A 23,088-nucleotide genomic window follows, 5' to 3' on the forward strand; every position below is an offset into this window, starting at 1 on the left:
CATTTTGCAAAACAGTATGGAGGTTCCTCAAAAAATTAAAAATAGAGCTACCATATGATCTGACAATTCCACTTTAGGTATATATTCAAAGAAAATGAAATCAGTATGCCAAAGAGATATCTTTACTCCCATGTTCACTGCAGCATTATTCACAATAGCCAAGATATGGAAACACCTAAGTGTCCACTGACAGATGAATGGGTAAAGAAAATATTACATATATACACACACATACACACATACACTATATACACATACACAATGAAATATTATTCAGCAATAAAAAGGAAGGAATGAGTCTGGAAGACTTTATGCTAAGTGAAATGGGCCAGACAGTAAAAGACAAATATTGTATGACAAATATACTCTCTCACTTATATGTGGAATCGAAAAAAGTTGAACTCAAAAACAGAGAGTAGAATAGTTGTTGCTAGGGACTGGGTGATGGGGGGGAATGCGGAGATGTCTCTCAAAACGTATAAACTTTCAGTTACAGGATGAAAAAATTCCGGGGGTCTGATGTATAGCAGGGATAGTCATGGATGTATTAATTTGATTGTGATAATCATTACACACATATGTGTATATCAAATTATCACATTGCACACCTTGGATATATACAATCTTTGTCAATTAAATATTTTAAAATAAAAATGTTAAAAATAAATTTTAAAAACTCTTAAATGTCATTTCTTCAGGGAAGATTTATCACTCCATCATGACTGGGTTCTGATCTCATTTTCTACCAATCTTTATTTCTTTTGTCTAGCACCTAAACACTAATTCCTTCCTCCCTCTCTCTCTCTCTGTTTCTCCTTTTCTCTCTTGACTAAGCTGCTGAAGGCAGGATAACCATATCAGTCTTGAGCACTACCAAACCCTGCAATGTCTGACAGCTTCTGATACACCATAGCTGCTCATTATTAAATGACTGATGATTTCTCTGCCTGGTTTCCAACCCATCTGGAGTTTTCAATAGGTAATCTAAGTCAGTGCTTCTCAAACTTTGATATGCATGAGTCAAGTGGGAAGCTTTTGAAAATGTAAATTCTGAATTACTATGTTTGGACATTCTGTACTTCTAACAAGTTCCAGATTTTACCAATGTTGCTGGTCAATATGCCACATTTTGAGGAACAAGTCAACACTTTATAAAAGCAAACGATAAGCCAGTCACAAAAGGGCAAATACTGTATGATCCCACTTATATGAGGTACTTAGAATAGTCAGATTTATGGAGACACAAGTAAAATGGTGATTGCCAGAGTCTGGGAGAAAGGGAGGGGTACTGTCTAACGAGTACAGAGGTTCAGTTTGAGATGATAAGTTTTGGAGATGGATGGTGATGATGGTTGCACAACAATGTGAATAAACTTAATGTTACTGAATTGTACACTTAAAAATGGTTAAAATGGTAAATTTTATGATATGTATATTTACAATTTTTTTTAAAAAAACAACTTAAAAACAAAGTCAAATGAAGCCCAAGTTGGTCCTGAAGCAAGGAGTCTGCCACCACAGGTACAGGATGGTGGTAGGCAGAGCCTGTCTCACCAGCCTCCAGGTGTCCAGGTTAAAGACAGCTTTAATGCTAACTCTGCCAAGCAAATTGAAGTTGGTCTTAAAGGGTCCCATACATCAGCCATACATTCGTCCTAACTCTAGTCAAAGGGTTTCTGTGAGAAACAAATTGCAGAGATTGTAGAACCTGAAGCTAATTTAGCTCACACATGTAAAGTGCATTTTCTGAGCCAAACAATCTTCATTACTTAGCTAAGACCCCAGATGAGTTACTACCAGAGTGGAAAATTTCAGTTTGAAACTGAAATTCCTACTACTTATAACATGGTGCCTCTCAAAGTGAAATGCTTGACCAGAATCTCGTACCCCACCATCACAGAGACACATGAAATACTGTATATGTATATTTACTGAAGGAACCTTCAACAAATGACATTCTGGTGGCTGGGTTTCCATCAGAATTTAAGGTGTTGTTTGGGGATTAAACTCTTTTATTTACTCATCTTTTGAATTTTGATAATCCATTCATTTTATACTGAAGCTACAGAACATTTATGAGACAAGGCGAGTTTCCACAGTAAATAGAGGACTACATTAAACATTATGCCAGATGATAAAAGATTGTAGGATCACAGATTATGTTTCTACAAATTAAATCAGAAGTTAACCCCTCCTTTCCAGATGCTCACACCTTCCTCAGTACCTCTGGCTTGCACTAATCCTGTCGTCATGTAATGAAAATGAAAAATTTCATCATTGCCTATTTTTCATAGAGAATTTAACAAGATGTGTTTTTGGTCCAATCATCTGCTTACCTTGTTTACTTTTCTGAAACTGTATTATTTAGTCCGTTGAAGCTCTTGAGAGCAATTTTAATTCACTCAAAATTGAGACTAGAGCTTGCTTACCCTTTTTCTAAATAAAATCAAGTTGGTGCACAACTGATTTTAACGATGGGTTCAGTGTGGTGACCCAGATTGGCAATAAGAAGCTTGCTACAAATGATGACTGGATATGAATTCTCTCAGCTTCTTCTACTTATATTGCTTTCTTAGATGCTCTAAAGCTTCCCAGAACACATAAAAGCACTTCGTGTATGTCTTATGGAAATGCTTGTGTAAGTATATTTTGGAACTCATCCTTTCTCTATACTCATTTATTTGTAGACACAAACAACTACTGAAATACAAAGAAAATATGAGACACATTACTCATGCTGTCCAAATGCAACAAGAATCTGCTTTTTAAAAATCGGAGCCCTTTACTCTCAGGTGTAGATGTGGCAAGAAAGTTTCAGAGCCCTCTGATGTTGAAACTCATTTTATAAATAAAATATAGGGAAACTCCCCCACCCCCGCACCCCATCTCTTGCCCTTCCTAACATGCTGCCCAGAAGAAACATAGCTGGAGGCCCAGAGCAGTTATAGCTTGGGTGTTTTTGCTGCTATAATGTGATAGTGAACCAGTAGGTAATGCCTGTATAGGTATTTATTAAGGAACCAGTCTCCAAACTGTCATGTAAGGCAAGAGAAATACCTTGGGAATCAGCCCAAAGTCTGATGCCACCTGAAAATGTACATAAGCCTTCTTCAGCATTCCTCGTGGCTCTGAGCAATACCCAAGGGGTGAGCCTCCTTGACCTTGGTGGACCAGAGGTCAGAAGTGAAATACAGAGAGTCGAGTTAGTGGATTTCAGGGTAAGAATAATGAAGATAGGGAAATGGATTTACTCCAGTGTTAACCAGTGAAATTAAATGCAGAAAGTTTCATGTTTTTAAACAAACAAAAAATGGTCTCATTTCTACCTGTCATCAGTAAGTCCATGCTCACTCTACTGGAACTATTCTCAAGTCAAGGACCTAGCAAATCACCCCATGTGATATTACATTTCTGATTATTTTGAGGTCACCTTCTACTATCTTCTTTGCTCTCTATAACATAAATTCATACAAAATTGTGCTAATCATTCCTGCTGTGATTTTGATTAGGTTTACAAATATCCTGGTGGCAATTATTAATAGATGTGAATTATTCTTGTTGGCACAGATCTATCTGCACCCAAACTAGTATTTTTTGCAAGATAACGTGGTACTTCAAAAACTATGCTTTCCTTTTTGATGTTATTTTAACCACCCTGAGACACATATTTCCTAGGATTCTCATCTCCTCTGAGTTTTTTCAACACCATTCTTAATTCCATGAGGAAAAGGGATATGCAAATTTAATTCCTATCCACCTCATGCCCAGCCTTACTTTCTCTAAGTGACAATAAAATTTAAGCTTTTACCTCTGGGAAGGAGAAATTAAGTGATTATACCTACCCACCCTATTCTTTCTCAAGAAGTTATAATTAAGAATGGAAGACTTTTACTCCCACCCCACCACAAGCCGGGAGATTACATGACTACAAATTCCCACGTTTTACTTAAAGGTAATCATGAGAACACAGAGTTCATGCTTGGCAAGGGTGAAGCATGGAAGCTTTACTTAGAACATTTTGCCCATATTCCTTCAAAGTGCCCCAGTTTCATAATGTGACTTTACCTAAATTAAACTTGCAAAGCTCAAAAACACATAATTGATTGTATTTAGTTTCAATACAAATTGATTTATGATTTCTAACTGGCAGTAACCACTCTACCTACCCAATGTATAAATAAATGCCTTAAGTTCCAGCTAGGTACTTTGGGAGGCTGGGAAAGCACAGGAAAAACAATGGGCTATAATACCAACACCCTGATGACTCACTTAAGTGAAACAAAAGTGTATGTCCAACTGCACATAACACACATGCATCAAAAAAGACAGGTCAACAATACCTAAACTCTTTATTTCACCAACCAGTATTTCTGATTCTCTTCCTGATGCTGGATTTAAAAACCTTAGCAGTCTGCAAATACTGCAGTCACACTTCCTATATCCAGAGAAAGGGGCCCAGAGGCAGGAGAGGTCAGGCCCCAAGCTGTTTCTGGGTTGGGAAAGTGGCAAAGATTTCTCTGTAACAGTCTATGTCAGTTTTCTAACTTAACTAAATGACTTTAAGCTCTGTATCATCTCCAAACTTTCCTCTGTGGTACCTAGGACAGAAAAACACTCATCTCTCACATACACAACACCATTGCGGAGTCGGGAGAAGGGAAAAGGCATTATACAGGCACCAGTCAAATCTTTTCCTCAGCCAGAAAATGGGTTTCTGATTCAGTTTAATGGCAAGGAGTTGTGCAAAACTGTGTTGAATGTGTCCTGCTTCGTCCTCAAAGTGAGCTGAGTTGCGTTTTTACGAATGGAAGTATTTCAAATGATAATGGTTAATTACACTCTATAAAAAAATAAAGTTGCTCCTATCTCTATGAGTAGCATAAAAGGTGCTTCCAAGAATCCAGGGATGCCTACATCCCAGATATAGCCAATCCTCACAGACAGCTATATGGAAAGCATAAAACCCTTTTGTCAACTTTTGGTGGGGAGGGAGTGGTATTTGGGGAAGATGTGAGATGGGTTTTTTTTATTCCCCCCATCACCAAAAATTATAGGTCTATGCACACACTCATACATTCAGACACACATACATACCCATTTTCATGAAAATTTTTCCTCCCTCTGACTACAGGATCCCAGAATATATCCTTCCTCAGGCTGAGAGACAATACCTGCTAAGTGCACAGACCTAGTATATCAACATACTATATAAAGTTCCTGTGTTGTCTCACAGACTGAGGAGGTAGGAGCAAGGAGTGAATACTCATGGGAGATTTGCTTTGTCTTAAATCCAGTCTACTCGGCAACACTCTCAGGTCCTGGGGCTGGAAGAGGTTCTGCGGCCACCATATGGTGGATGACCTGATGGTCCCAGCCCACTGTGGTAAGAAGGGAGTGATTGAGTGGGGACCAAGTGGCATCTCTCACAAAGTCTCTGTGGGCTCGGCTTCTAAACCTATGAGAGAGAGAAAAAAGCAAAGTTTGGGCATAGTAGAGATAAGAAAAAAAAGCAGACCTGCAGAAGAAAGAGAACTCGCACATCCGGGGCACATTTTTTGGTGTGTTATACACATTTCACCATCTGTATGACCTCATCACCAAGACAGCAGTATAGCTATCCACGGTGGATGTCATCAATAATCCAATCCTGTCCTCTATTTTTCATGGATGAAGAAATGGTGGATAGAGTGAGGTAGTGATATGGGTCAGGATCAAGCAGCAAATCGTGGCAAAGAGGGAAGCACAATTCAGATCTTCTGTCTGGTGCCTTTTACCCTATAGCAGACTGCATTTCATATACACTGTTCTTTATGTGAAAAGGGTAGACTGCCCCCTTGTGGGAGAGGGCTGGAATGCTAGACTTAGAAATTCCATCCACTACCCATATTTCTCCTCTACCAGGGTTGTAGCTGGTGTGTATCAGCCCCAGGAACAGGCAAACAGTAAGATCTGCCTGCTTCCATCACCCAGTCCCCTCAGATACAGATGGAGAATTCTCCTTCCAAAGAGACAATGAATGCCCTTTTCTGGAGAGAAAAAGGGCCCAGCCATCCACCCACCACTGCTCCCCATCCCTGATTCCTGATCACAGGATGCCACTTCACACTTACACCTCGGAAAGGCTGGAGTCCAGCACAGCAAGTGAGCAGTCTTCACTGAGAGAAGCCAGGAAGGGAACGCTAAGAAAGGGAATAGTATGTAAAAGGTAAAGCCCATGGATCCCAAGACAAAACCTTGACAGGACTGGCCTCACTCCCACTGAAAATTGACCCAGAGGAGAAAGCAGCCTATTTCCCACTTTTGGTTAAGGTATGGCTACCACTCAAGTCCACATTTCAAGTCCCAAAGAAAAATGAGAAAAATGGAGCAAAGCCAGGATTGACAATCATCCTGGCAACTAACCACCCCATCTGGTCCCTCTCTAGAGCTTCAGCAATAACTCAGAAACACAGGCTCTTCCAACCCCACAATATTAATCATTTTGGGTATTATGCAGGGATGAAACCACATTTCAGCCATTTTCAGTCAGAGACTGTACAACCCAAGAAAGCACTATAGTCTTAAGAGATCTCTGACATTCTGAAACCTCAGCTAAAGCACTGTCTGCTTTAAGGAGCTACCTAATCAGGTAATGCTTTGCCAACATACACATTCTCCCTCACTGTTCCCATTCATATCCACCAAACCCCTGATGACAACAAACAGTACCTGTGTGGGGAGAACACCAGCCCAGTGACACACTGGGAGTGTACAGCTGAGCTGAGGGCACAGCTTGCATTCTTAGTGTCCACAAGGGAGACAGTACCATTTTCATCACCTACAGAAAAGAGAGGAAGCATGTCACGGTGGTTAAGAGCATGTGCTTTGGGGTCAACCAGACCTGGATTTGAATCCTAGTTCTTCAGGCTTGGACAAATTAACCATTCTGTGCACCAGTTTCCTCTTTTAAAAAGTAGGAACAATAAGTCATTGGGTGTTTGTGAAAATTAACAGATGAAGTAGTTATTATTTTAAGCACAAACTATATCACCACACGCATGGCCTCATTGCCGTGACAGTGCCACACCTACCCACAGTAGAACAGAATTCCCTATAGAGCAATCACCTTGCTTTATGGCTCACTGACTTCTAGCCATGCCCAGAATACAGGAGCCCGAACAAACAATCAAGAATCAAATCCACTAGGGAAAAAATCATTATGTTCTCTAAAGCTAAACTAAGACTACTTTTGAATCATCCCATCTCCCCAGCCCTCATTAGGATAATTCATTTAGTTCCCAAAGGTGCTGATGAAACTGAGAAGGAAGAGCCTTGTGCACTACAGTGCTAGCTCTTTCTTTCTCATCCTCCCCCTTCCCAGAGTCAATATGCAGTTTGACATGCTGCCTTACCAAAGACAAAGACTTCACTTTGCTGAGGATGCCAAGCCAGTGAGGTAGAAAGGTAGCCAGAAGCACTGCAGCCTGCAAAGGAGAGAAGAGGGGTCTAGAACAACAGTCAGAGCCCAGAAGAAGCAGTTTCTCAAATGAAATTACTCTCAATCAGGGTTTCCCAAGCCCTACTAAGGCAATAGTGTCCTTATCCTTTACCCTCACAACCTACATTTATTTATCATCAGCCTCCTGCCATTTCTGAACACAAATCACAGCAAGTTTCAAGTACAAGGCATGAAGATACTTCTGGCCCCTCTGTCCACCCATCTAACAAAGTGAATCACCCACCTGTGAACCAGACCTTTCTCTTGGTACTCATTGCACAGAATAGGGTAGCAGAGCCTCAGTGGGAAGGACGTTATGTCATTTATGCCTAGTGACTGGTAATCTGGCAAATTTGCTTTGACTCTGGACAAAGAAAGCCTTTTACAGGTGGATTCCTAGTACTACCCTCCCACCACTGGCTCTCAGACTCACCCATCTGTGATGCTGGCTTGGGACAGCGTGTATCCCAGAGTAAAATTCTACTGTCCTAAAAGAAGGAGGATCAGAAAAAGGATTTCACAATCCAAAAGAGGAGCTGCTGGCCAGAAGTTCTCCATACCAGAGGCTATGTCCTACAGAGGGTCAAGGTGTGGTTAGGGAAGGAGAAGAGGCTGTATCTCACCTCACCACATGAGAGAAACATGTAGTCCTGGTAGGGAGAGGCAGCAACACAGGTGACCTGCCCAGCATGAGCTGTAAAGAGAGGAGGAGAAATGTCATAAAGAAGCTGAAGGCAATACACGAAGGCAAGCCCAGATACAATCAAGGGACAGGAGGGAGAGTGTGAGAAACAGGCCTAGTCTCGTGATGCAATTTAATAAATTTTGTCTGAAACTATGGATTAGACAAAACCTAAGAAGAAAGGCTGATGAGGTTATAAAACCTGAAAAGGCTTCAGAAAAAAAGAACTAGTAAAGACAATAAAGGAGAAATTAGGGGCTTAGTAAGAATAGTGAAGGAATTTACAATTAAGACATTCCAGATATAGGGGCTAAATAGTTCTAGAACAGCAGTTTTCATACCTCCAAGCAGCATACAGAAACTTGCAAGGGAGTTCTGGTTATTGATGTTGACCTGCCTCTACTTTCATAATCACTCTTCTCCCATGTTATAGAGGGAACACATACCTCTCACCCATACCAAATCTTTCCATAATACAATTCTCAAGGGTGTAAAAATCTGAGGGTTCCAAATTAAGGAGAAAGGGGCTTTTTCTATAAGAGCCAAAGAGCAAAAGAAAGAGCATCTGTGTAAAATTGAGTGAGGAGGACTGACCCTGTTTCAGTCATTCCACACACATAAGTGTGTGATTTATCTCTGTTTCTGTCTAATAACGAGAACTGAAAAATATGATAGACGGTGTCGTCAGGACACATCTAACAAGTTTATCTGAATTTAAAAATAAAGTCAGACTTTTTCCGGCAGAAAGTTAAGTCTAATTCGGCCAACTCGCTTAACAATGCAAATTGGTTTTTACCAGTTAAGGTGTTTGGTAGACATTTTGCATAAATTAAATGGGCTTAATCTGCAAATCCAAAATCTTGACAAACATATACTTGAAATAACTGTATAATAAAGGATATGCCAGAAATTACCTCCCGTTCAACTACTTAAATATAAAATCTTTTAGATAGCAATTTAAGAATATATGAGAGGTACAGTTTTTTCAAAATACTTTTTTGTTTTGTTTTGTTTTGTTTTGGCAGCTAGCTGGTACGGGGATTGTTTGAACCCGTGACCTTGGCATTACCATCAAAATGCTTTTAAAAGATCTATATGTAAAACATTTTGAAGATCATTGCTACATTTAATTAGAGGCTGTGGAACCCATCTTCTCTAAAGTCATTTTAGTAGGCTTTCCGCTAGTATGAATGTAGCCCTGCCCTGAGGCAGAAGGATAGGATTAAACGGCCTTCCACAACTCTTTCCTAGCCCGAGAATCCATAGAAAGCCAACAGGATGATAAGTCAGAAAAGGAATTTATTGCTTAGCTGAAAAAAGCAAAATTCTGGGAAAAGCACCATGGTGGTATACAAAAGATGAAGAATACATGGTTCCTCTACCTTCAAAGGATTTCAAATTCAGTGAGGGAAATAAGACACAAACACAAAGAACTAAGGAAAAAGCCTGAAAGAGAGAAGTGCTGAAGAGTTAGCCAGGAAAGCACATTTTATGTCTAAGAAATAAAAGGCAAGTGTAATAGACTTCAGGCACTGGCATTTTGACATTATTGTTGGACTATGTGCAAGTGACCCTGAAGGTTAAGGATATGTATGAGTTGTTTTGCTCTGGCACATAATTAAAACATGCACTTTGAAGTTAGAAATGGCAAGAAAGGCATTTGGCCATTAAGAGAACCACAGCGATCACCCAGCATCTAAATTTCATATCCACACATCCATTAGGACTCTAGACATTACCTCCATGAAGAATGGCTCCCAAAATAAAGTTAACTGCTAACATTCAATATTTATCCCCCAAGAATGTCAAGGACCTACTGTAATTGGGTTAAATTAGCACATATGCTTGAATGAGTAATGACAGTAAAAGGGCTTGAATACCATAAGAAAACAGGATTTTAATCTGCAAGCCATAAGAAACCAATGAATGACCTAAAGAGCCAAAACTTATAAGTGAAGAGATGAAAGTCAACATCATGTGAGAGAGGTAAAGCATGAAAGTAAATGGGGGCATAAGAAACAGACAGGAAGCTGATCAACCAAATGGAAAAAGACTCGGAAGAACTTGGAGACCAACTAACAGTGGGAAAGCAGAAGGAGTGAAAGAGAAGTGAGAGTTTGAGCCCTCTGTAGCTGAGAACATGGAAAAGCCATCAATAGAGATAGGGAAATTGACAGAAAAAAAACAAGGGGTAGATATTAGAGCTTAACTACAGTTTTGGAAGGAAAGTATAAAGCAGGAGAACATGGAACTGCTGCTCCTAACACCCAAGCAAAGTTTGAAGAGCCCAAAGGGGAGAATAAAAACAAAAAAGCTAAGGCCAAGACTGAAAAAGGAAGGAATACTCACCTCGATATGAATTCAGCACCATCTGCTGAGCAAGATCCCAAACCTTGATGCTAAGAAGCAAAAGGAAACAGACAACCTTAACAGACACTTAACTACACTATCAACATAAAAACGTGTTCAAACAAGAACTTCCTTTAACCAGTATGTCCCATGTCTTTGCCTTCTGGACTCTTGCTATGATCTATTTACAATGGATTGCAAAATCTCTATGGAAATCTTATAGACATGCTATAATTATTCACTGTGATGTTATAATGGGCCTAGAGGTTAACAGGATAGTAATGATACCCAAAGGAGGCCTAACAGCAGGAATGATGATAACAAGGACCCACCAGAAGTCTTTGCTACCACTGACAGCTTGTGTTCCAGAGCTCAGGACACTGACTGTAGACACGATGTCATCATGCTCATACTTGCAGAACTTGCTGACAATAAGTGTCTCATTCTCATCCAGCTCCCACAATTCAACAGCACCTGTTCAGGGTAGGGTAGGGTAGGGTGAGGTGGGGGGGGGTGGGTAAGGCAAACATGAACTTGGATTTTACCAAGACAGTAACTCACCACTGGGACTCAAGTAGTCACTGTCACTAAACTAACAAAACAATTTATTCCTGTAATAGCAAAGTCCACATCATTAGAGGATTTAGCTAACTTTCAAACCATTTGGTTTTATGCTGCATTACTTGTTTGTTAATAACAGCCCAGACAACTAAGTGGGGAAAGCTCCTAGCAAAAGACAGGGAAAGTTGGAACAGCCTGTAAATGCCATTATTCTGCTTCCAGTGAGAGAACATTGGAAAATCAATTCACATGGGACAAGGATGAAGTCTCCACAACTGTCTAAACAGCATACAGCCCAGGGATATTAACCCTTCCTAATTATTTGGACACTAATAAACATTTGCTGAACTACTTGAATAAATGTCTTCCAGAGTCTTACATATGTTGAATAACTGAATGTCTTACACAGTGACTGGCTAAGTACAGAAAACCCCCAAAAGCTGTCTTTAATATGTAGTGTTCAAGCTCAAGTGTCAGAGTGTCTCAATCTTTAACATCCCACTTTTATTTATTTTTTTTTTAATTTTTTTTTTTTAAAGATGACCAGTAAGTGGATCTTCACCCTTGACTTGGTGTTGTCAACACCACGCTCACCCAGTGAGCTAACTGGCCATCCCTATATGGGATCCGAACCCGTGGTCTTGGTGTTATCAGTACCACACTCTCCCAAGTGAGCCACGGGCCGGCCCCTAACATCCCACTTTTAAACTTCCATGCAATGACTGCCAATTTCCTTTTTTGGGGGGAGGCGGGGGAGCCAGCTGGCGGGTAAAGAGAACACAACTCTTGACTTTGGTACCCAACTCTTGACCTTGGTGTTACAAGGCCATGCTCTAATCAACTAAGCTAACTGGCCAGGCTCTAATTCTTATTTTTGTTTTTAATACCAAAGTTTCCACTGCTGAGTCTGACATTCAAAACAAAGAAAGCAGAATGAAGACATTTAATTTAAGAAGAAAACAGGAAAAAATGGAAAAAGACAGGTAGCTCAGAATGGCCTCAGCATCATCTTTAAAATCAAAATTATACTTGCTCTGGACCGCGGGGTTTAGAGGAGAGGTTACAAAGAAGAAAAACTGCTCCAATTCATATCTTAATTTTTTTATGAATTTGTATAGGAAATCCCACAAGGCAATTTAGAATCTTGGAAAAGCTATTTCCCACCTACACAAGAGTTTGCGTTTGCGGCCAACTCTGTCAGCTTCCTCCAAGCACTGACTATGAGACATTAAGGACTGTACCCCAAGCCTCCATTCCACCCAGGAGTATGAGGGGAAAGGAAAGCGACTCACCTGAATCCGAAGCCACTAGGATACCTCTGTCGCCCACCCAAGTGAGGTCAGCTACTCCGGCCTCCGTCTGGACTCCGGCGGAGCAGAAGCCTTCGTTGGGGGCGGCACAAGGGTCCTTGAAAAGCCATAGGGAGCCGGCCCAGCAGCGACCACTCAGGCTGGAGGCCCCGAGCAGAAGCGCCCCATCTACGGGGAGTACGAGCTGTCAGCGCGTGAGGGGTGGAAGGGCTCGTCTCCATGGTGACCGCACAGTCCAGCACCCGGCCGAGTCTGGTTCTGAGCTCAGGAACCCGGGGCAGGATTGGGGACAGGTCAGCAACGCGAGGTAGGGGGCAGATGGCATGCGGGGCGAGGGCGGATCAAAGGGTCAGTCCCGGGGAGGGGCGCCCCGGGCCGGGGTGAGGGAGCTCCCAGGCCGGGGATATCGACTCACCAGACCGGTACCGCGCAGCCTCCAACTGCCGTTCCATACAGGCGGGTGCATTGGGGGGAAGGTTCCACTCGCGGGCCGCCAGGGGTACAAAGGGGGTCGGGATTTCCTTCCGCATCTCCACGGTTCCAATTCCAACCTAGACCCAAAGCGGACGCCGGCCCGAGATTCAGCTCCGGCGACAATCCCCACGTGGTGCACCTCCGAGCCTCTGCCCCTCTCCGGAGGAGACAGCAACTATACTTCTCGCGAGAATTGCTTCTACGCTTTCATCCCCCTTGCCAGCTGCCGCCCCCCGGCAACAAGTTCTCAGCACTCTATGTCTCTTCTCGCGAGAAAAAAAAATCTCTAGACGATAGTTGAAGGAAAAGAGGGCATGAAGTTGTCTTCTCACGAGACTTGTGAGCGGCCATCTTGCTACTGCCCTGACAGGTTCTCCGGTTGGGGTCACAGGGACTTTTGAGTCCGCTACCTGGACCTTCTCTGACCATGCTATCCCGGGTGGTTCTTTCTGCCGCCACCACAGTGGGTGAGGAATGTTGACCCTGGTCTGAGCTATCAGCGTAATTGGAAAGAAGCGAGTCTAGGAGATCACGGGGCGGGGGGCGGCGAAAGGGAGTGAAGAGAGGCGCAGCAAGTCTTTGGGCCCGACTGGGGAGTGATCAGCGCCGCTCAAAAGGGAGCGGGGCCTCGGGGGGGACGGCAAAGAGGGGTGCATGGCTTTAGTGATCAGGCCTCGCGGGGACCGAGGAAGGGGCACACTAGATTTCACCTTGACTTTGCTGACCCGCGCCTTGTGTATCTGCAGCGCCGTCTCTGAAGAACGCAGCCTTCCTAGGTCCAGGGTAAGCATGAGGAGTATAATACTCCCCTTTGTCCTTGTTTTATCACCTCGTCTCATTTCTTGGTTTCCTCCTCTGAGCTTTAAGCCAGAAATTACCTTCTTCAGGTAATTTTGGACTCTTAAGGTCTTATTCACACACTTGTTCCTGTAACTGCCTGGGGCGTCCTCAAATCACCTAATGGCAAAGACTTTAAGAGGATAAATAATGTGTTCTAACTAGACACTGGGTTTGGTGTCTTCTAGGCCCCACCCCTTTCCCTATGACCTTCCGCTAAACAGCCCAATCTGAGTTACTAGATTACGTACCCAGGAACAAATTTTGTTAGGTAAAACAGTGAAGCCATGTTGTTTTCAGTCCCAGATTCCTAGTTTTTACTGCCAGATTATGAGTTAGGGAAATTATTCACTGATTCAGTAAATGTTTATCTTGCCACCCAGATAACCAAGAATACAAAAATGAGTAAGGCTAAATACCTGCCTTCATGGACCTCACAAAGTCCAGGAGGAGAAGCAGCTATAGAGTAATGGGTTAGAGTGAGGGCTCCAAAGCTTAGAACAGGGTACACCTGGCTACACTTACTAGCTCTGTGACCTCAGTTCCCTCATCCGCAAAATAGAGATAATTGTACATTACAGGTTATGAGAGTTAAGAGGCTTAATTCTTGTGAAACGCTAAAAACAGTGCTTGATACATAGAGTGTGCTTAGTAAATGTTAGCAGCTATTACTATTAAAATTATTTCATAAAACATGTCAATTTTCTTTGAGATTTCTCTTATTGCTTCCAAACTGAGTCTTAAAGCTTGCAAAGTTTGGTAACCTGTGGCTTGAAAAAGTGAGTTTAATATATCTGTAATTAAGTCTTCTGCATGCAGTAAAGTGAGGCTATAATTGACTGCTTCTAACTTATCAGAGAAAAAGGACTCCATACATGTAAACAAATAATAGTAATACAGATAATAAATAAAATAACTATAAATACAAGATACAAAGAATATCTTTGATTTTCTTTTACACTCCATATCTAGTATATCAGCAAGGCTTTTCCTCCAGATAAAATCTGGACTCTGACCACTTCTTCCACTCCCACTACTGCTGATATATGAACCACCATCAACTTTCACCTAGGCTATTTCAGTAGTCTCTTAACTAGTCTCCTTGCATCTCTATTCTTGTCCCATTTTAGCCCATTGTCACAGTAGTCAGAGGGATTATGTCAATCCCCCACCTGAAATCTTCCAAAGTTCTTCATCCCACTTCAAATTAAATCCAATCTTAGCATAACCCAGAGGCCCACCATGAATTGATCCCATCCTACTTCTTGATTTCATCTCCTTCTGATCTCTTTTTAGCTCATTCTCCAACTATATTGGACTTGCTGTTCCTCTGAAAACTCCCAAGCTCATTCTTGCCTCAGGATCTTTCTGCTTGCTCTTCTCTCTTTTCCCCTGGTCATTGACTCAAATGTCATCTAACCTCCTACCAAAAAAGCCTTTCCCCACTCCATTCCTCCCTATACCCTTACCTTGCTCCATTTTTCTTTATAGTACAGCAACTGCCTGAAATTGTATATGTACATACACATCCATACTTCCCACATACACACTTGATGTCAAAGGCTGGGACTTTGTTCATTGCTAAGTTCCCAGTGCCTTGCCTAAGTAGAAAGTCAGTAGATGTTTTGTTGATTAAATGAATGATTGTTAGCCCAAGATTGGGGAGACCTTTATAAAGAATGTGCTTGAGTTGTTCTGAAGGCTGCTTGGGCTTGGCAGTCATTGGCATGAAGTCATGGTATGAAGGGCATACCAGGCAGAAGGAGCAGCATAAGGCAAGTTTTTGTTTTTGTTTTTTTGTTTGTTTGTTTTTGAGACTTGTAAGTAGTTCAATATGGCAGGAGGGTAGGAGAATGAAGGGAGATGAGGTTATAAAATTTGACAGGTACTAGACTGTGTATGCTATATTAAGTAGATTGTTTTCTTTAGGCGGGAGAGAAGTTTAATTTTCATTTTATAAACATTGGCAGTAATGTGAGAAAAGAAGCAGAGAGACTAGGTTTCGAATTGTTAAAGTAGTTTAAGCAAGAGATGAGGGCTTGAACTAAGATAACCAATTGGGGAGATTTGCGTCAGCCTAAAGTGGGTTGTCTAGAGTTGTAATTTAAATCAGTGGTTCTCAATCTGGGGCAATTTTGCCCTCTAAGGGACTTTTGGCAACGTCTGGAGACATTTTTGGTTGATACCACTGCTGCAGAGTCCATGTTTTTCTCTATTTCAATAATAATAGACACACAAAGTGCTAGAGAGAAGATCTATGAGCCTTATAGAAGGGATTTCAGTATTGGGTAGAAGGGTACATACAGATTTAAGTGTCTGTGATTAAGTCATTGCCCTGTCACAGTTAATTATTGGACTCTAACCTTCCTATTCCTAGTCCATTATCTTTCCATTATCATAATTAGTAGGAAACTGTCTCAATCCTTATTCCCATTCATTGTTTCTGCTAATTTTTCATACATTGAATTCTCATTAAAGAATAGGCTTTAAATTTGTACAATTGCTACCTGTAGGGTATTGCAGGCAACAAGGATCTTTCACACAGGACAGCCAAGTCGTGCCCCTCTACCACCTCTTCCTGAATATGGAGGAAAAGTTCGTTTTGGACTGATCCCTGAGGAATTCTTCCAGTTCCTTTATCCTAAAACTGGTGTAACAGGTGAGCATTTGCCTAGTCTTTGATAGTATGTACGGATGGTCCCACTAATACCAAGTCAGCTGTTTTTAAAAGGATATTGTGAAGGTGATTCAATAAAACAATTGATTTAGTTGCTCTAACTTGTCTTTGGTATAAATTTACTTGGAATTTTAACTTAATTTTGTAGCATTGTTTCTATTTGTTGATATACCAAATTTTTTGAATGCCTGTTCTATGCCAGGCATATAGTGGTGAACTGTACCTGCCATTATAGAACATACATTCTACTATAGGATAGACAATAAAGAAATGAATAACTGTATAATGTATTGTTGGATAATGAAAAGAGCTATAGATAAAAATAAAGCCAGGTAAATCAATAGATGTCATTAAATTATGTATGCATACACATGAAGACAGAAATTAGACTATCTTTGTCCAGTTTTTCTCCTTTTGGAAAGGTATAAACTGTTTCAAAGCCTTGCATTTTCGTAATGCAATATGTTTTCACTTATGTTATTTAATCCTTGCAACTGTCCTATGAAGACATTTTTATCATCCAGAAGAAGTAGAAAACAAATAATGTACTGAGATTGTGTTATCTCTTTAGTGACTGAGCTGGATTTGAATGTAGGTCCTCTGATTAAGTTTAGGGTTCTTTCTACTACTACACATACTGCTTTTCTTGCTTTACCCAAATACTGCTATGACCGTGGAACACTGGAAACCAAAGATTTTTTTAATCCTGGAGTAGCCTAAAGTAGCATTTCCCTAACTGAAATTGCAAGAAACGTGAATGTCCTCAGATTAAGTGATTAAAATGTTACATATGATAGGCCTTTCTTGCAAACCCACATTTAAAATTTATATATTAAAGGCAATTTTAAAAACAAAAAAACTGTTGAAACTTTGTATGGGAAACTCTGGGTAAAATGTATTTGAATTTGTAACCCTTTTATTCTCATAATACATCCTAATATCCTTTGGTACTCAGAAACACTGTAAAATGCTGCCCTAAAAGCCTCCTCTGTCCCTGCCGAACATCTTGTGAAGAGGCACAGAGGTAAATCCTAAAGAATTACAAGTCATGTTTTGTGTCCTTTCAGAACACGTGGTCTGATTAAAGAAAAAAATAGCCATATTTGAAGCCTTATAATTAGGTGCTACAGGAGTTGAGAAAACTGATATTTAATTCATCCTTTTACATACATATTACTTTATAGCTGTTTTTTGCTTATTTCTTGTGTCAGGTTGCTATTCAATAAAAAGAGGCAAGAGTGTATACATTTTATCTTGTCTAGTATTCCCATCAATAAATAATATATTTTGCTGGACAAATTACTTCAGAAAATAACATGACATCTTTGTAGAATAGTTCCTGTTTGTTGAGCTCTTGTGCTAGGTACCTTACATACATTATTTCTCAGTTTTATCAATGCTATGAAGAAGGTACTATTCCCATTTTACAGATAAGGAAACTAAGTTCAGAGATTATTTACATTGCTCAGTTTCTTATAAGTTGTAGAATCACGATACACATTTCCTTGAGTCCAGATCTTTGTTCTTTGAACTCTCCCATACTACTTCCCAACCTTGTGTTTTGTCTTTGAATCTGATTATTTTAAATCATTACTTAACTTTGCCTTCAACTGATCAAATACAGAAGTATACTTCTATCTTCTCCCTTTTAGACATAGCATATCCATTCATAAAATAACTTTCTTCTTTTAGGACCCTACATGCTCGGAACTGGGCTTATCTTGTATTGTCTCTCCAAAGAAATATATGTGATTTCCGCAGAGACCTTCACTGGCATATCAGTAATAGGAGTATTTATCTATATAACTAAAAAATATGGTGCCTCTATTGGAGAATTTGCTGATAAACTCAATGAGGTAAGAATCATAAGCCTTATTTTCCATTTTAGACTGTAGCAGAAATATCAAGGCCATCTAGTGATATTTTTGATATGAGTGTTGGAGGAGGAACATATAGAAATCTAATTATAATGATTACAGTTTTAAGTGTTAATGTTAATTACTAATTCAAGATAATTTTTTAAAAATCTACCAAATTCTACAGATTTTTTATAGTTTTATTCATTTGGCAAGCTATTGCATAGTTATAGGCAATCCTTTTTAAGGATTTGTACATTTCTCCCTACATGTGTATGTTTGTCTGTGGGTGTCTTCACAAATGAAGTACTTTGAGGAAGCATAAAATGAATCTGTTTTTATTACCGTTGGTACTTTCACTGATCTTTGTTGTCAATATCATAATCACAGGAAAAAATTGCCAAACTAGAAGCAACGAAGCAGGCTTCTATCAAACATATCCAGGATGCAATTGATTTGGAAAAGTCACAGCAGGCACTGGTTCAGAAGCGCCATTACCTTTTTGATGTCCAGAGGGTAGGTTTCAGAAGTTTCTAAGGAAAACGAAGTCACTTATTTGTGTCCATTAAAAAAAAAAAGTTAAAAACTCTTATGAGGAATGGTTAAATAGATTGAGCATGTTTTTTTATTTAGAAAAGAAAAGATTTGTGTAGGGATTGGCAATTATGGCTATTTAGACATTTTGAAACTATCAAGTGGAAAAATAATTGGAATTATTCTAAAATTAGAAATATACTATAAAAGAACACATTTTTGATCCACATAAAAGGAAATTGTCATTAAGTTATAGCTGATTAAAAAATGGTATGCACTGAGGAAGGCCATAGGTGAAATATATACTACATATTACACACTCACTTGCTATGAAAAAGTCTTACTTAACATATTTGCTATAAGAAAATATGATACCATACATTTCAAACTCACAAAGCAAATTCAGATAGCATTAGATCTTTTTACCATGGTCAGAGCATAATTCTGAAATATTTAGTTTCCAAAACAATCTTTTGAAACATGTTCATATATTTTGTTATTACTTAATTTGAGCCTAGTACTTTATGCATAATATTTAAAAGTGAGATGCTCTTATATTGAAATTCATATTATAGAAGCACCTGTGAAATGAAAGATGAGATGCTAAGACAGAGTAAGTGTTTGAAATATTAAGGATCTAGGCCAGTTTTTCTCAGTGTAGTCCCAGTATTACCTGCATCAGAGTCATCTTCAGTGTAGGCTTTTGGACCCATTCAAGACCTGTGGAATCAGAACCTCTGTTAGGGGCTATCCATGAATCTATATTCGCTTAAACAGGATCCCTAAAGACTCTTATGCACATGAATGTTTGAAAATCTCAGAAAATGTTAAAGCCTCTTTCTATGAATATTTAGGCTAAAACTGGAGAATGCTTCCTGCCACATGCATACTATATACACATGTGATTGCATGCAAACTTAAATTCTGTCTTTTTTTCTTTTAACCAAATTGGAATATGTACTTTTCATAAAAGTCAAAGGATTGTCATTTAAGTTTTTATTTATGAAATATTTATTTAATATATATTTTGAGTTCTTCCTATATAGATGCTCTATCCAAGGCAGGGTGCTGGAAGCAGACATTTCTGCCTTCATGGAGTCTACTTCCTAGCCAGGCATTGAGAGAAGTACAGAAAATAAATAATTGAGCAAATGTGAGTGTCAACAGTTAATAAATGCTAGGTAGAACAGTAAACTAGTATTAAAGAAGATGAGATTGCGGGAGAACAGAGTCATAAGGCAGTCAAGAAAGGCCTCTGATGTGATATTTGAGCAGGAACTGAAAGAACTGATGGTGCAAGCTTATGTAGATGTCTGGAGATAAAGTGTTTCAGGCAGAGAGAAGAACAATTACAAGGGCCTAAACCTGGAAGTTTGGTTGGTATAGTCAAGGAAAAAGGAGTCCAACATAGCTGAAGTGCTGAGAGGGAGAATAAAAGGAAGGGAGAATTATAATATGTAAAGTCTTATAGGCTTCTGTAAGTACTTTGACTTGTACTCTGAATGACAAAATCACTGGAGGCTTTTAAGCAGAGGAATATCATCTCATTTAAGTTTTGAGGGATCACTGACTGCCTTGCTGCAAATAGACTTCATTTTTGTGCACATTGGTTTGAGTTGCCTGTCACTGGCTAGTCAAATAGAGATCTTTAAGAGCATGGGCTTTGTGGCTTTACTACCTATACTCAGATCTTGGCTTCATAATTTATTAGCTCTGTAATCTTGGGCAAGTTTCTTAACTTCTGCCTCAGTTAAAATGTGTATAACAGTAATAACTATCCCATGGTGTGGTTATAAGATTTAACTGAATTAACACACAAGAGTTTTAGAACATGATAGGTACTCAACAAATGTTAGCTAGTTGACCCAGCAGATATTTATACATAAGTACAAAAACAAATACACAGTGTCTGCAATATTATTTGCAGTAGATAAAATTGGAAGCAATCTAATCTATTAATAGAGCTTGGTTAAGTGAATTATGGAACACCAGTATGGTGGAATCCAATGTAACTTTTTAAAAACTGAGGTGAGTTTGCATGTCATAATTAATAAAAGTTGTGGGTATGTGTGCATATATACTTATGTTTTGTTTGTCAAATATTTCTGGGAGAATACAAGAAATACAGGATAATGGTGGGCTATGGCAGGGCTAGAGGAGACTCAGTTTTTGCTGCATATGCTTTTAGGTATATTTTTACTGTTGCTGTTATAATTTTTTACTACGTGCATGTTACCTATTTGTGTTAAATAAAAGAATTTTACATAAAATACAAGAGAGTAGTGGGGCATTCTAACTGGAAGAATTCTCAGCAGGGAAGTATTCCTTCAAATATGCAAGCAATAGTCATCATTTCTTACTTTTGCCTCAGAATAACATTGCTATGGCCTTGGAGGTTACTTACCGGGAACGGCTACATAGAGTATATAAGGAGGTAAAGAATCGCTTGGACTATCACATCTCTGTGCAGAATATGATGCGTCGGAAGGAACAGGAGCACATGATAAACTGGGTGGAGAAGCACGTGGTGCAGAGCATCTCTGCACAGCAGGTACATGATGTTTTATTTTATACCTTCTGGGATTGTGCCACTATCTCTGACAAGCGTCTACTGATGTTTTGTTAAGGCAGGAACAGCTGGCAAGGAGTCTTTAGCCTAGAAACAGCAGGGTTATTTTTCTGGATAGTGACACCCTAGAAGGTGATGCACAACTGCCATGAGGACTTTTCTCTTTCCTCAAGGTTTAGTTACCAAAGGGTCTATCACCAAAAAAAAAAAAAAAAAAAAAAAACCAGTGGAAATGTCATTGGGAACACTGGTTGTAGATAGCCTGTGTTCAAGGTCCATCATCTTGATAGCATTAACCAACATACTTAATTTAATTCTCTGTAGAACATACAGACTAGACAAGGCTACTTCTAAGTCCCTTCTATTTCCTGATTCCATGATTTCTGTTCTGTTTCCTCTTCTCAGCTGCTTAATTCATCTGTCTTGAACAGAAATGTTTTCTATTATTTGTTTAAATAATAGATTTCTTTTTTTTTTTCTTTCATTTCTATTCTTTATTTATTTATGACTTGATTTCTTCTTTCCCAGACATATAGAATATGTCGGCATTTCTGATCATTTTCTGCATAAACTATACCGGATTAGAAAAACAGGGTCTATCAAAGTTTGAGGGATTGTTTTTATTTTTATTTTTATTTATTTATTTTTTTATAAAGATGACCAGTAAAGGGATCTTAACCCTTGACTTGGTGTTGTCAGCACCATGCTCTCCAAAGTGAGTGAACTGGCCATCCCTATATAGGGATCCAAACCCCTTAGCCTTGGTGTTATCAGTACCACATTCTTCCAAGTGAGCCATGGGCCGGCCCTTATTATTTTTTTTAATAAACTGCCTTTTACGCAAAAGTAATATACATGCTTATTTAAGAAATTTAGAAAATATAAGAAAAGTATAGGAAGGAGACTAAAATTTTTCTATACTAAAAGTATAAAGTATTTTTTTATATTAAAAATATAGAAAAGAGACTCATTCTTTATTAACATTTCAATATTACTAATGTTTGTGTTGGATTGGTCTTTTTCAAGAAGCTGTTAGCTGTACAAGCCAATATCAGTGGAGATGGTTATAGGAGTATGTGGCCTCAAATTCTGTACAGAATTTTCACTCATAAAAGCTGTGAACCAGGGAATTTTAAGTAACTACCTGAATTTGCTTAAAATAAATTGTATCTACCTATGTTAAATAATTAAGTTTACTTTTGAACCATTCTAGTATTCTCATACTAAGCCAGTAATCTTGAGGTTCTGGTCTTGTAGGAGGTGTCCTTTAGAATTATGGTATTTATACCCTTCCATGTTTTGGAAAGGTCTAACCAGATTTCTCTTTCCTCATCACAGGAAAAGGAGACAATTGCCAAGTGCATTGCCGATCTAAAGCTGCTCTCAAAGAAGGTTCAAGCACAGCCAGTTATGTAAATGTATCTATCCCAATTGAGACAGCTAGAAGCAGTTGATGACTAAATGGAAACTAGTCTATGTGACAAAATCTTTCTGTATTGCTGTCTACTGGAGTTAGTTTACCTGTCCTAAAAATGAAGTTTCAGTTTCATATAGTAAGAGAATGAGATCTACTGGCCAGTCAGATGTTCTGGACCTTCTTTCTCTGCTTTTTGAGGTGTTCCACAATCACTTTTGAGTAAGCAGTTTTCTTTTATTAAAACTTCCTACCTGACTAAAGATTACCGAGTTATAGTTTAAATTTGTAATTAATTCTACCATCTTGCAGTAAAGTGACAATTGAAACGGGTTTTTCAAGTTGCAT

At 39.3% G+C, this 23,088-nt stretch overlaps 2 protein-coding genes across 3 annotated transcripts; one reads left to right on the forward strand and one right to left on the reverse strand.

Annotated features, from left to right (window-relative positions):
- Window positions 1-4,332: 4,332 nt before the first annotated feature.
- Window positions 4,333-13,036, reverse strand: WDR77 (WD repeat domain 77). Of its 2 annotated transcripts, XM_063104423.1 has the most exons (10): window positions 12,795-13,035; window positions 12,362-12,547; window positions 10,841-10,982; window positions 10,509-10,558; window positions 8,101-8,171; window positions 7,911-7,965; window positions 7,392-7,463; window positions 6,709-6,817; window positions 6,111-6,179; window positions 4,333-5,455 (listed from the first exon to the last, which is right to left on the reverse strand). In XM_063104423.1, exons 1-10 carry the CDS (start codon window positions 12,907-12,909, stop codon window positions 5,296-5,298), a joined length of 1,029 nt encoding a protein of 342 aa, XP_062960493.1. In that variant the 5' UTR covers window positions 12,910-13,035; the 3' UTR covers window positions 4,333-5,295. The 2 variants fall into 2 exon arrangements, with proteins under 2 accessions (XP_062960493.1, XP_062960494.1); XM_063104424.1 differs by lacking the exon at window positions 7,911-7,965 and having other exon boundaries at window positions 5,339-5,455; window positions 12,795-13,036.
- Window positions 13,037-13,184: 148 nt separating this feature from the next.
- On the forward strand, window positions 13,185-23,003 carry ATP5PB (ATP synthase peripheral stalk-membrane subunit b). The gene is made up of 7 exons (XM_063104425.1): window positions 13,185-13,320; window positions 13,600-13,636; window positions 16,204-16,349; window positions 18,060-18,223; window positions 18,614-18,739; window positions 21,129-21,308; window positions 22,665-23,003. The coding sequence occupies exons 1-7, from the start codon at window positions 13,281-13,283 to the stop codon at window positions 22,740-22,742; spliced, it is 771 nt and encodes a 256-aa protein (XP_062960495.1). The 5' UTR covers window positions 13,185-13,280; the 3' UTR covers window positions 22,743-23,003.
- The last annotated feature ends 85 nt before the right edge of the window (window positions 23,004-23,088 follow it).

The sequence above is a fragment of the Cynocephalus volans genome, chromosome 8, assembly GCF_027409185.1.
Source record: "Cynocephalus volans isolate mCynVol1 chromosome 8, mCynVol1.pri, whole genome shotgun sequence".
Taxonomy (NCBI): domain Eukaryota; kingdom Metazoa; phylum Chordata; class Mammalia; order Dermoptera; family Cynocephalidae; genus Cynocephalus; species Cynocephalus volans.

What these genes read in the sequence shown, in the direction of transcription:
- ATP5PB (XM_063104425.1), top strand. Translation starts at nt 13,281, where the DNA reads ATGCTATCCCGGGTGGTTCTTTCTGCCGCCACCACAGTGG. An exon ending in TTCTGCCGCCACCACAGTGG is followed by an intron (nt 13,321 to 13,599) that starts GTGAGGAATGTT and finishes GTGTATCTGCAG; the next exon opens with CGCCGTCTCTGAAGAACGCA. An exon ending in TTGCTGATAAACTCAATGAG is followed by an intron (nt 18,224 to 18,613) that starts GTAAGAATCATA and finishes TCATAATCACAG; the next exon opens with GAAAAAATTGCCAAACTAGA.
- WDR77 (XM_063104423.1), bottom strand. Translation starts at nt 12,909, where the DNA reads ATGCGGAAGGAAATCCCGACCCCCTTTGTACCCCTGGCGGCCCGCGAG. An exon ending in AGTGGTAGCAAAGACTTCTG is followed by an intron (nt 10,559 to 10,840) that starts GTGGGTCCTTGT and finishes TTTGCTTCTTAG; the next exon opens with CATCAAGGTTTGGGATCTTG. An exon ending in GACTCCAGCCTTTCCGAGGT is followed by an intron (nt 5,456 to 6,110) that starts GTAAGTGTGAAG and finishes TCTCTCTCATAG; the next exon opens with GTTTAGAAGCCGAGCCCACA.